The sequence below is a fragment of the Crotalus tigris genome, unplaced genomic scaffold (assembly GCF_016545835.1).
Source record: "Crotalus tigris isolate CLP2741 ecotype Arizona unplaced genomic scaffold, ASM1654583v1 scf7180000020038.348495, whole genome shotgun sequence".
NCBI classification, from domain to species: domain Eukaryota; kingdom Metazoa; phylum Chordata; class Lepidosauria; order Squamata; family Viperidae; genus Crotalus; species Crotalus tigris.
Window position 1 is genome coordinate 54,238 of NW_024097830.1, and position 13,447 is coordinate 67,684.

Consider the following 13,447-nt stretch of genomic DNA (forward strand, 5'->3'; position numbering starts at 1 on the left):
TACTGTTATCTGGACAGTCACGGACTTGTTTTCCAAACAGGTGCACTTTATCCCTTGCCAAAAGATTCCCACTGCAAAGGCCTTAGCAAAACTTTTCATCCAGCACATTTACAGATTGCACGGGGCACCCCAACGCATCATCTCTGATAGGGGAGTGCAATTTACATCTGCATTTTGGAAGGAATTTTTATCCCTCTTAGGGACCACTCAGGGACTGACATCTAGCCATCACCCTCAGACAGATGGACAAACGGAACGGTGCCATTCAGTACTTGAGCAATATTTGAGATGTTTTTTAAATTTCCAACAGAGTGATTGGACAGACTTACTCCCTTTTGCAGAAGTTGCCTACAATAATGCAGTCCACTCCAGCACAGGCTACACTCCTTTTCAAATAGCCAACGGTCAAAGTTTCAGCCCCATGCCAGAATTAACCCCAAACGAACCAATGATCCCATCACTGAAAGAATGGATGGAAAAACTACAAAACACTTGGCCAATAGTTAGAAAAGCACTAGATGAAGCTAGGCAGGCATACAAAGCACAAGCCAATAAAAAAGGGGTTGAGCCTACACCATTCATTATAGGAGAAATGGTGTACTTATCTACAAAATATCTAAAGTCCCTACAGCCCTGTAAAAAACTTGGACCAAAATATATAGGACCTTTTCCAATTAAAAGAATCATAAATCCAGTAACAGTAGAATTAGAATTACCCAAAAATCTCAGGCAAATACACCCAATTTTTCATTGCAGCTTGCTGAAAAGAGAGCATCAGTCACCTCTACGGCCAAAAATCTCCCCCCCACCACCTCCAATCATGGTGGAGGGCAAACAACACTTCGAAATAAAGGAAATCCTTGACTCTAGGAGATATCATGGAGCAACTCAGTACCTAGTTGCCTGGAAACACCTCCCTCCCTCACAAAACTAGTGGGTCCATAAACGTCATGTCAGAGCCCCGAAGGTATTGAAGAAGTTTCACACAGAGTATCCTAACAAGCCTGACTAACCTTTATACCTGTTTTGTTTCTTCCAGGTGGATCTCTCTTATTTTTGAGGGGGCCAGATGTCAGAATCCAATTATATTTCATCTTTAGTTATCAAATATAGAAAACCCCAATTCTGCCTTCTCTGGATTCTGCCATAAGAGGGAGAGAAGGGGGAGAACAAAAGGGCTTTATGGCCCTCACTTCCTTCAGTATACTTCTAAGGAACTGAATGTGTGTATTGCAACTTCAAAGAGTTTGAATGGGGTTAGCACCAAAAGGCCTTATCATAACAAAGGAGGCTATTTACCTTTCATGTAGTTTATCTGAAGTCTCCATCCAGACGGAAGAAAGGAAAAAAGGGGTGGGATTGTGATGCCTGAAACTGTCACTGGAAGAGGGGGGTGATTGGATGGGACTACTGGGGAACCCCTTAAAACCTCGAATGGGAGAGCTTGAACCCCAAGTCCTGTCTAGAACACCTGCAACCATTTTCTCTTAATAAAGGATCCCTGTTGGAAGAATTATTCCAAGAGTTCTGTCTTCTTAAGATGCAAAGTGGGGTGGGTCCTTACAACTGCTACATTCTGCGCCAGTTAAAATGAATACGCATCCAGGGCAGCTCCATGGAGACCATATTGTAGTGGGCCAATCTGAAGATGATGATGATGACTATCATACTGCTAGTTTTCTAAGATTATAGTTATTATGTATAACATAATACATATGTTATAAGTAATAGTGGATTTTATACTGATAAAGGAACTGGAGTTTGATGTAAGATCTAAACTAAACTGTGTCAAAAAATGAATATTTTTTGTAATATGGTCATTTTATGTTAAAAACATAGAAAGTTAAACTTTGGCTTTACCCAATTGAATTTTGAACTATTATATTCACCAAGAGATTGAATAATATTTTTTTCTTAAATTAAACATCAACTTTTACCTCCAAGCAAAATAAGATCAGAAAGAACAGAACAAATGGAAGATGTTATTTATAGTAGTCAATGTGACTGCAACCAAAACTATTTTTGTCAGTCACTTGGCATTTCCTCTGTCCATTTTTAAACTAGTTGGGGTGGGCAGGGTGGGGAGAGAGAATTATCTCCAGCCTTCTTTATGGTGAGAAAAGAATTGAGTATATACACACAAAAACACACACATCTCAAAATGTTTCACTGGTAAAGGGAACTGAAGACTTTAGATTGATTTGCTCATTTGATATTCTGTTCTTAATGTCTTTCTGCCATAATACAGCTGAATATTGGGATACTTTTATATCTGGAATTTAGCGATGAGCCCAACTTCAAGGCAGAACGTACTTTGAAAGGTAAAGTGGTGGATCCATGATACAAAATAGATAGTAGTTTGAATGTTGAAAAGAGATTTTTTTATCTAGATTTTGAGTGGTAATCATAAGTGACTGCAGGTCATCAAAACATCAGGACTCAGTGACTATAACAATGTGGATGAAGGCTTGCCCCATTTTCCATGCATCACATGGTTGTGGCTGCCATCTTGACTTTTTTTAATCTTCAGGACACCTTGTTAATAATAACTTTCTCTCTCTGCCTCTTTAATATAAAAGATGGTGGATATTGGTCTAAGCCTATTTTCTCATTTTAATAGTAGCAATATCTGCTGACATTTCTAAAATATCAGACTGAAAATACATTTCTTAACTGAATGGTGACATCTATATTTAAGAATAAATTTCAGGGTAAAATGGTTATAATGGTGAATTTGAAAGGGTGGTTAAAATATTAAAACACACAACTTATGTTAAAATCGAGGTGTCACTAGGTGTTGAGAACAATTTGCTGGCACATAATCAGTATTTATGTTAAGATCATGTTCATTAGAATCAGGTAAAACTTTTGAATCTATCTATCTATCTATCTATCTATCTATCTATCTATCTATCTATCTATCTTAAAACTACAGTAACAATTTCTGCATATTGAAATGTATAAGGTTTTGACTTAACGAGCAGCTCTTATTTAGGAAGAGATAGTTTTATCATAATTTATTCAAAAGATCACTTATAATTTAATGATGCCATCCAGTAAAATAAATAAAATAAATATAACAATAAATATTAAATAAAACAATTTATCATTTCTTCCTCAGAACAGAAAATGCAAAATCCATCTGTCACATTATGACAAGCTTGTTTTTAAATGCAAATACATTTTACATCCATGTAGAAAAAGTTGATTGATTGATTAAATCTCAAATTATATCAACAATAATCATACAGTTTTAAAATACAATAACACATGGCTTTTTTATATACAACAAAGGCCATGCTAACATTATCAACAGTCTATAACCAAGTATTGATGTATGCCTTAATCTTCATTTGCTCCAGGCATCATATCAAACAACTTGTTCTTCATAGCTGTCACTAATCAGTTATTGTGCAGAGTATAATAATCATGTGAACATACTACCAACTCATCAACTTAACCACTGATAAGGCACTCATTAGGACATTCCCATCACCTAAAATGTTTATGAAATGTAGCTTTCCAATAACATTCTTTTCTTTCTTTTCTTTAAGTTTTCTATCTCCCTATTGCCCAACTACAGCTGTTTGGGGAATCACTATTGTTAATCATGTAATTGTTGTTTGTTGTAATTCTATCTGTAACATGTTCTACAATATGTAGATGCTTTGACTTCTTGTGTAGTACTATTGATTTTTATTAGTTTATAGCAATTTGAATTTAGTTACTTAGAAACTGGATTGGAACTTGTTAATGTCTTTCAAATATATTATGGTTGGTCACACAGTCAGCCAGTTGTTTAGACTGTGTTTGGCATCAAGTCCTTCCCAAGGACCTAGGATAGGCAAATGTTGTTTGATGGTGTTAAAGCTATCATCATAGGCTGTAAGCTTTCTCCAAGCTGACTTTCATAATTGACTGATTATGATTTTGCAAAGGCCAATGATATTTAAGTGGTGCTCCAGAGGTTTTTGGGTCTGCACCCAAAGCACCTATTAATATTGATACTATATTTGTTTTCTTTTGCCATAATCATTCTATTTATTTTTGCAGGCTTTCGTATCTTGTGATTTTCCCCCCAGTTCTTCCTCCTCTATTCTGCTGTTTCAGGTACTGCAACTTCTACTAGCCAGACTTTTTTGTCTTTCTTATCAATAGTTGTTAGGTCTGGGTGTTATACTGCAGGTGCTTTATTATTATTCTAAATTGTGCATGTTCAGTGTTCATTAGCATTGTTTACCAATGGTAAATATTGATTCCCTGCTTTAAAATCAGATATTCAATGTATGGAAGGTCAAATTGCATATTTTATTTCTTTTGTAATTTGACACAAATATAAATCTTATCCATATTAGTGAACTTTGATAAATATCCCAATGTGGCAGACTATGCTTTTACTTTTGTGCTTTTGATTTTCCATCTGTTGTTCATTATATTATAGAATAGTTATTATTTTATATTAACAAAGGTTCAGAACTTCAAATTAACCACAGGAGAAATATCTTCACTATCGTTTCTTTATAACAGTCTTCCCTTACAGGCCTTTGGAGAATGGCTTATGTATCATATCAAGTCTTTATAGCAGTCATAGACCAGCATAATGACCTAACATATTTAACAAGCCATTGGTCCTATTAATAGGCCAGGGTTCCTTTTGCAATGTCAACTGTAACAGTAATCCTTCTTTCAAATCACAGAGTTTCAAATATCAGCTGCCACTACACAGACTGCTCCCTTTCAGTTTATATCAGAGAACCCAATGGAGTCTTTTGAAGAACCTGGTTATATTGGTAGGGAGAACTTATTAGAAGTTCCTACTTTAAGTGATTGTTTTTCTGAAGAAGAAGATGTTAAAGCTACACATCAGCATCGTTTTTCCCCTGGTCCCCGAAGGCGGAATTCAGATACTTCTGAAGAAATGGAAACAGAAATCCCCTCAACTATTGCAAGAAAAGTTTCATTTGCTGATGCATTTGGTTTTAATCTTGTATCTGTTAAGGAGTTTGATAGCTGGGATAATCCAATTACACAGGCCAGTGATGATTTAGAAGATGAAGATGTGCCTGTGGAAGAATTCTATTTAACTCCACTGTTTCTAATTCCCACTACACAAGAGGAACTTTTGCAATCTGTGCGTGCACATAAAATATGTCTAGAATTTGTAGAGTTTCTTCCAGGCATAATATGTATGAAGGGCATAATTCGTGTTCTGAATATATCCTTTCAGAAGTTGGTTTATGTTCGAATGTCTTTGGACAACTGGCTAACCTATTATGACATCTTAGCAGAATATGTGCCAAATTCTTGTGATGGTGAGACTGACCAATTCTTATTCAAGATTTCATTGGTTCCTCCTTATCAAAAAGAAGGTGCTAAAGTTGAATTTTGCATACGATATGAGACATCTGTGGGAATATTTTGGTCAAACAATAACAATAAAAATTATATTTTGATTTGCCATAAAAAGGGAACTGCATCATCATTGGAGGATAATAGTCTTCAAGAAGTTACAAATAAACATATCAAAGGCTGCTTAAAGACAACACTGAACAGGTGAGATGCTTACTAATTTATTGTAAAACTCTGATTTATAGTTTCCTATAAATGATGATGATATACATACATATATGCAAAGAAACAGTTGAGTATAGAATATTACAGTGCTGATTTTCAAAATAGTATGAAAACTTATATAAGTAAATTTAGACAGATAAAACATCTCATTAATGCGCTATGAAGTTAAGAATAGAGAAACTATGGGAACATTTGAAGAAATTTGGTTATGTTAATTTATCCATTCACAGCTCCTGGCTCTTTACCCCAACTGTGTGACCTGCAAACTATGTGCTTGCAATTTGTTTACAGTTAAATGTGAAATCCAAACTCAGAACAAGGAATATTTCTGGCCAGCTCCTACTAAAGAATCTAATGACACCATTTAGAAAAAGGAGCCAATGGCAAAGCAAGTCCATTTTGACCAATTAGATGTTTTAGTTAACCAGATGTGTAAACCCAAGATATGCACAGTGATCTTCTGTGATCTGCATCCTGACTTTCTGAATTAAGCAGATGAGTATAAAGGAGATTGTAAATATGGCCAATGAAATGCAGTTACAATTTTCTGATGACTGAGTACCTGAACTTCAGAAGGTTCCTTATGAAGAAGAGAATTCTGTTACATGCAAACACTGTTCTTAAATTGATATTTCCCTGCAGTTAGGGAGGTTGATGGGTGGAATAGCTAGTCTAACAGTGTTGCTAGCAACTTCCCTTCATTTAGATTTTTCTTCACACCAGAAGAAAATCTCTGTTTAGGCTCTACTTTCATTCCAGAGAATTATCATTCATTGAAAAAACTGAGTTATAAACTTACATTATTTCTATATAGTTCCCATATTCAAATTAGCTTACATATACATTCAAAATATTTGAAATGTTTTAAAAGATTCAGATTACTTTAACATTTCTCTGATTATCAGATCCTCATTAACTGGTTAGTCTGATCCAGGCTAGGTGATTCTCCCTTTTCCCTATCAGACCATTGTGGTCTGGAAAGCTCCATTCCATATACAGCAGTGGTTCTCAACCTGTGGGTTGGGACCCCATTTGGGGTTGAATGACCATTTCACAGGGGTTGCTAAACAATGTAGTCCGCCATTCCCCCCCCCCTTTTCCTTAGCTGTGCTACTCCCTTTTATTCTATTGGCTTTTGAAAACCAATAGAATAGACTCTCTTGAATAGAGTCTAATTCTATTGGCTTTCAAAAGCCAGTAGGAATTGTCCAGGCTGTCTCTGCCCTACTGAGCCTGCCAAAAGTCCCATTCTGCAAATGGGGCTGCACCAGTTGAGTAGTCCTCGACTTATGACCGGTTGAGTAGTCCTCGACTTACGACCGGTTGGGGGTCATGGCTTTAAAAAGGTTGAGAACCACTGATATACAGTTTCCAGGTTATATATGTTCAGTTTTATTTCAAGGCTACATTGACAATGTCTAGGAGAGATTGCATTTTTCAAGTTCCAAATTTGTCAGGATATTCCACAATTTGTTCATTTGTTCAAATACAATAATTTTATATTTATGATTTTAAGCTTTAGTATTGGACACATTTGCAGAAATAAAATATTCTAAAAATATTCTTAATTAACAGAAATTTATGATACAAATAAGTTTATATAGTGCATTACTAATAATTCATGTAGGCTGAGAACCATAAATGAGCACATCTCACATGTTTACATATCTAGACACAACAGTTACTCAAAAGTGATCTCAGTGCAGCTGAAATTATTAAAGAGTTTAAAGCTCTCCTTGCCCTAGCACTAATTCTTTGCATTCTTTCTTTCTACCTCTTGACTTACGAGTTTTGCATCTATATCTATCTATTTCTAAGATACAAACCAAGGCAAAAGTAAGGCTCAGAAGCACTGTGTCTGTCCCTGAGAGATTTATATTTGCTGAACTGTTGAAAGAAAAACCATCAGGTCCAGTCCAAGCTGGGAATAAATAAAATGGAGGCTGTTTGGAAAGAAGGTTCTTGTTTAATTTAATTGCCAGAAACTTCAGTGACATAGCATGTTTCTAGGGTGGCTGACAAAATGGAGCTGGGAGTGGATGGGTTTTTATACCTTCTTGGAGTTTTGTGTTTGGAGTTGTTCCTGTTCCTGTGCAATGTACTTTGATCTGAGCTTGAGTGTGCCCTTTTGGTATTCTAATCATGATGATTTAATGCTATTATGTCCTAAAGGTCATGTTCCTGTCCTTGGAGTCTTTGTTTTTTAATCCCCTCAGCTCCAGCCTTCTATGGGGGCTGTGGCTGAAGGCATTTTGCTTATGAATGGTGTGGCCCAGTCTTTCTGAATAGGATTGCCAAATCTGCATTTCTAAAGAGCTGGCCTGCTCAGTTTCTGCTTGGAGGAAAGGGAGACTGGTTTCTGCCTTTTAAGATTTTCTCCCATTATTCCTTTGGGAAAATATAATATTCTGCCTTTTTTTTAAATATCGCCCCAAATATTTCCTTCTTTGGGGGGAGGGTGGGGGGTTCTGACTTACAACAATCCCCCCCTTGTGCCATATAAGTGTGGGTGACCCACTTTTACTTGCACAAGATTAAGAATTGATCTGTTCAGGGAGACTTGATGGATGCTTCTATGGGGGGGGGGTCCAGGATGTGGAGAAATAAGCTTTTAAACCATTAATGCAAAGGAAAAGGCACTGATAGAAGCAGCAGAAAAGGGTCTCTGCATTGGCTCCCCAAAAAGGGGAGTTTTCAACTCATGAAGGTCTAGAAGCCAGGGCAAAAGTTCTGTTAGCTAGAAAAGAAATTTATAATGTGCAATATTCTGTACCAATTCTTTTAGATGTTTGATGTCACTTCCTGTGAGCTTTCAGTCAGATTTTCACATGTCCAAAAATTCCTCACAGCCATGTTTTGCCTCAGTACATAACCACTGGCTGCCCATTTTCAAAGGGTTGCTTCCTGAACCTGCCTCAGCTCCCAATTTAGTACATCCGGGTTTGTGATGTCCAATTGAGGTTAGCAGTGTGCAACCCAGGCTATTAATATTTTTTAAATTGCACACAGTGAGCCTAGGCAGTGGTGGGATTCAGCCGGTTAGTACCACTTTGACAAAACCAGTAGCTAATTTTTTGTTGCCCATGCCCAGAGTGGACTTCCAGAAGTGGCAACCACACAGAGAACTGGTTGTTCATATATTTGAATCCCACCACTGGCCCTAGGACTCCCACTAATGAGACCATCAGTACAACATATTCAGGGCTTGGGTTTAGAAATCTCTTTCCTGAAACCTCCTCAGTGAGGGCATATGAATTGTAAATAGCCTGAGGGAGCATGGTTCCCTCCCTCAGGCTATTTACATTTGCATGCAAAGGCCTTAGTGCCACAGAGCAAGAACCAGCCTAGAGAGCATTACATGGAGGTAGGTGAAGGGGATAGCCTCAGTGTGATTCTGAATGATGTTTGTATGTCTGTGTCTGTGTGCAGCTACCAATAAAAACATCCTGGACAAATTTTCCTCCCACCAGACAGAAGTCCAAGGTATTCAGGACTTGCTGTGCCAACCATTCCCAAATGCCATCCCTCCATGAACCCATTTGACTACTTAATTACAAATGAATGAGGCAAGAAAGAAAACCTTACAATGAGTGTCTGCCCTTCCCCGATAGTCTTTCTAGTTGTTTTTTGAGGCTTCACATGGGGGACAATGGATCCAGAAATCTGTCCTTCCTCTGAACATTTCACTGACATCTGGGTGATGTGGGACTTGTGAAGATATGTTCCACTCTGGTTGCATGGTGACTTTCTAGTAGATGGCTGGATTCAAACCCAATTCCCTGGCTCAAATGAATGGAGGCAACATATAGGTCAGTGTGCTCTGATTCCAAAGGTTGTAGAGGTCATCTGTGCAGGGCTGAAAGATATGAGAATGCCCCCCCCTTTCTCCTTTGTAGGTGACATTCCTAGGGGAGGCATTGCTGGTCAGACATGAGGAATGGAGAAAAAAAGATAAGAATTAGAGAAGTGGAATGGGGCTATGTGGATAGTTTGCAGGCAGAGTTTGAAAAGACATTACGGTTAACTTTACAGATGTTAATAGACAGATAAAACCCATTTAAATGCATACAGTAAATACAATAATGAAATGTTTCCTGCAAATGAACGTAAAACATTCCCTCCTCTTGTTAAAAGCACAGAGAGGGGGAGACTTCCAGTTTTGCACTGTAGAGCATAGCAGAGGGATTACAGAGCTCCACACCCTCAGCTAGTTTTGCCCTGCCAGGGGACTCTAAATGGGTCTAAAGTTATCCCAGAGAGGTGATGAAGAAAGAGGGGCACCCCAATGATCGTGGAATGATGGCAGTCATCCCACTCAATCCAGGGGAAGCCCTCTAACCCGACAGGAGAAAGGCTGGCCACACCTCAGTGATCAGCCGAACTTGCAGCCGAAGTCCGAAGGCACTAACCAGAACAACAGTGAACAGCGTGCTTGAAACTGGGTGAAGAATTCGATTTTCTCTCTCCTATTTTGTATCTGATTTCCTGGAAAGGATTCCCAAGAAGCAAAAATCCTCCCAAAGTGACAAGGGAGGGGACTATTCCCCCACCCTCCCATAGACAGAAGCAGTGAATTAAACTCTTATGGGGAACAAAAATATATTGAAATGAGATTAAAAATGCTACAGTCTGGATAAATTTGAAAATTAAGAAAACTATTAAAATTCCATACCTGAAAAAGTATTGAAATAATAATAATAATAATAATAATAATAATAATAATAATAATAATAATAATTGCCTGTAAGCAAAAACTGGTGGGATCATAAAATAGAGAAAGTCATAGAAAATGATAAAATTAAACTGCTCTGGGACTTCAGAATTCAAACAGACAAGCACCTGCAACATAACACCCCAGACTTAACAATTGTCGATAAGAAAGACAAAAAAGTCTGGATAGTGGATGTGGCAGTGCCTAGAGACAGCAGAATAGAAGAGAAAGGGCTGGAGAAGATAACAAAATACAAAGACCTACAAATAGAAATAGAAAGACTGTGGCAAAAGCAAGCAAGGGTAGTACCAATAGTCATAGGCGCCTTGGGTGTAATCCCAAAACAACTGAAGCACCACTTGAACACCATTGGCATTGACAAATTTGCCATTAGTCAATTGCAAAAGGCAGCCTTACTAGGAACTGCTTCCATCCTGCAACGATACCTGTAATACCATCAAACATCCACATCTGCCTATCCCAGGTCCAGGGTAACAACTCGATAGGTAGACAAAATGCCAAATCCAGTCTGAACATCTGGCTGACTGTGCGATGATCCATAATAATAGCAATAATAATGATAACTCTTTGCTTTAAAAGCTGGGAAATGAACAGCTACTGACACCTAGTGGAGGATTAGAGAAAACTATAGCTGCATTGACTCAGAATTTGGCAAGACACCCAGAAATAGCAAAAAACAGCTGGGAACAAAGCATTGGGCTATCTACTACAGAGTGAAATTATATATGTTTAGAAACTGCTGACCTTCTGGGATTATAAACACACTGAGCTGCATTTGTAAGTTTAAGAACTGTTTGCAGAGAAAGAAAAACCTTGGCCTTTGGTTAATTTTCTAAAGGGGAAGTTACTGGAAAGCTTTCAGGTGGTTAAACACTTTGGACTGAAATTTTGGCTGGCTGATAATCATAAGACTTCTGAAAAGAAGAACTGTTACAAAATACTGTTTTCAGTGGTCCTTTGATAATTGGAAACATATTGGATTACAAAAACCATATATAAAGATAAGAAAAACTCAAGATTTGGTTGTTTGGATTTTAAGTTGGGCTGGTTTGATAAAGCTAATTAAAGAGACTATGGTATTGGTGAAAAACTACTTAGAGGAGGGAGACAAAATGGATGTTGTAAATTTATCTAAAAGTGACAGAAAACCACACCTAACACCTCCTGCTGAAGACCCCAGTGTGGAACATCAGAGATCTGCAGGAACAATGACTCAAGACAAAGCAAATACATTCCAGGAGAAAATATATGCAATGCTGCAACAGATTCAAATGACAATTATCTTAAATCATGATGATATTAAAAACAACTTTGATAACATAAATGAACATATCCCTAACTTAAACTCACAATTAAACAATGCTCAAAAATGACGATAAAGAATGAACAAATAAATCAGACAATAGAATACAAATAAGAGGAAAATGACTTAAATATGGAAGCTATGAATGAAGAGAACTACAACTTAATACAAACAAAAGAAAATCCGCAAAATTTTACTACAACAAAGGAAATAAAAAAGATGTTTTACTTTTCAGGACTTCAAAACAAACTTGAGGACAAAAAATAAGATTTAATAAAATAGATTAAAGAGCTCTCAGGAGAATCATTAAAACGTGGGAGACAAAAAATAAATATTCTACTTAATTTGTTTTTTTTATTCCCAACAATATCTACAAAACTACAACCTGGCAAGCTAAACCTATTGATCTGGAAAGTGACCTGGCAAAAGAAGATTAGAATTAGATTTAAGAGATGTGATTCAACTTACCAGATGGAATACTATATGACTAAACATCTGTTTGAATACGGTTAAAAAAATATAAAGTTTAGCTATAAAAAGGCACTATAGTAAGATTGCTAGATGGTGTACTATATGATTAAGTACTTGTTTGAACATGGTTGAAAGAATAGACAACGCTTGGACATAAAAGGCCCCTATAGTAAGAGGGATAAGATATATAAGTAATATATTTTTATAATATATGAAATGTAAAAATATTGATATGGTATATTTGAATGAAAACTTTGGATATTCAAAGATAATAAATTTTGAGAAAATTATGACTGATAAGAATGGTTTCAAAACTGAGGGGAAATTAAGCTTAAATAAGAATCTTGAAAACAGGACATATAATAACTTAATAACATGATTTCTATAAATACAATTGAAACATAAGCTGATTAGAAAAGATGTTATATATTGATGTTATTGTTATATGTACAAATACTAGAAAAATGTTTATACCCAACTCTGTATGTATTGAAAGTATTAAGAATTATATTTGTTTAATGTAGACAAAAGGAGAATATTACTGGAAGAAGAGAGGATCAAGGAAATATGTTATCAACCAACATATTGATCAATTATAGAAATTAATTATTATTGATTATTTTTAAATATATGAATCCAGACAATACATTGTTAACTAAGCACTAAAGACTGTGATTGTAAAAAATTAATAAAATATATATTTTTAAAAAGCACAGAGAGGGAAGGACAAAAAAAGAAGGGAACACAGTTCTCTTCACCCTGTTTTGCTGGCCAGGCAAACTAGTGTGAAAGAATTTTTCTTTTCTTTGCTTATTTTAACATTATTTTCTAACAGAATGTAAAATTCTTGTCTCTTTCAATTAGAGACATTTAACAGTTACATTCACGTCACACACAAAGACTTTGACACACATACACACACAAAGAGAAAGAAAAGAGAACGGCAAAGGGAAACAGAACTCTTAGATTTTCATATCCTGGTCATTCTCACTGTAAATCACTGTAAGCTTAAGTTAGAAAGGCAAGAAAATCTTAATAAACATTAACTGGTTGCATAAAAGAGGGGGAAGAAATCAACCTTCCTATATTTTATTTTCCTTTTAAGTACTTTGATTTAGCCAAATTGGTTTCCCAGCTTTGTTCCTGAGCAAAGCCCATTCCTTACATATTTCCCTTGCTCATTTTTCTCTTCATACCAGCTAGGACAGACACTCGCCTCTCACCCATGCCATGAGCAAGTCTCCTAGAGGGGATCCTGTCATGACCCTCGAGCTAGCTCTTCCCATGTTCCCCTTTCGATGTGGGGTTCAATCAGCTTAACCAGGTCTTCCCTTGTGGCCAAAACCTGCTGTTACAACTGTCAATTT

General features: G+C 36.6%; 1 protein-coding gene across 4 annotated transcripts in view; it reads left to right on the forward strand.

Moving 5' to 3' along the window:
• The first annotated feature begins 4,717 nt into the window (after positions 1 to 4,717).
• The window catches only part of LOC120318085 (protein phosphatase 1 regulatory subunit 3A-like), a 59,427-nt gene continuing 50,697 nt past the window's right edge, over positions 4,718 to 13,447 (forward strand). For all 4 annotated transcript variants that reach the window (XM_039365338.1, XM_039365339.1, XM_039365341.1 and 1 more), the window contains exon 1: positions 4,718 to 5,553. In XM_039365338.1, coding sequence (XP_039221272.1) covers positions 4,760 to 5,553 — 794 coding nt within the window. In that variant the 5' untranslated portion in view covers positions 4,718 to 4,759. The remainder of the gene's footprint in view (positions 5,554 to 13,447) is intronic.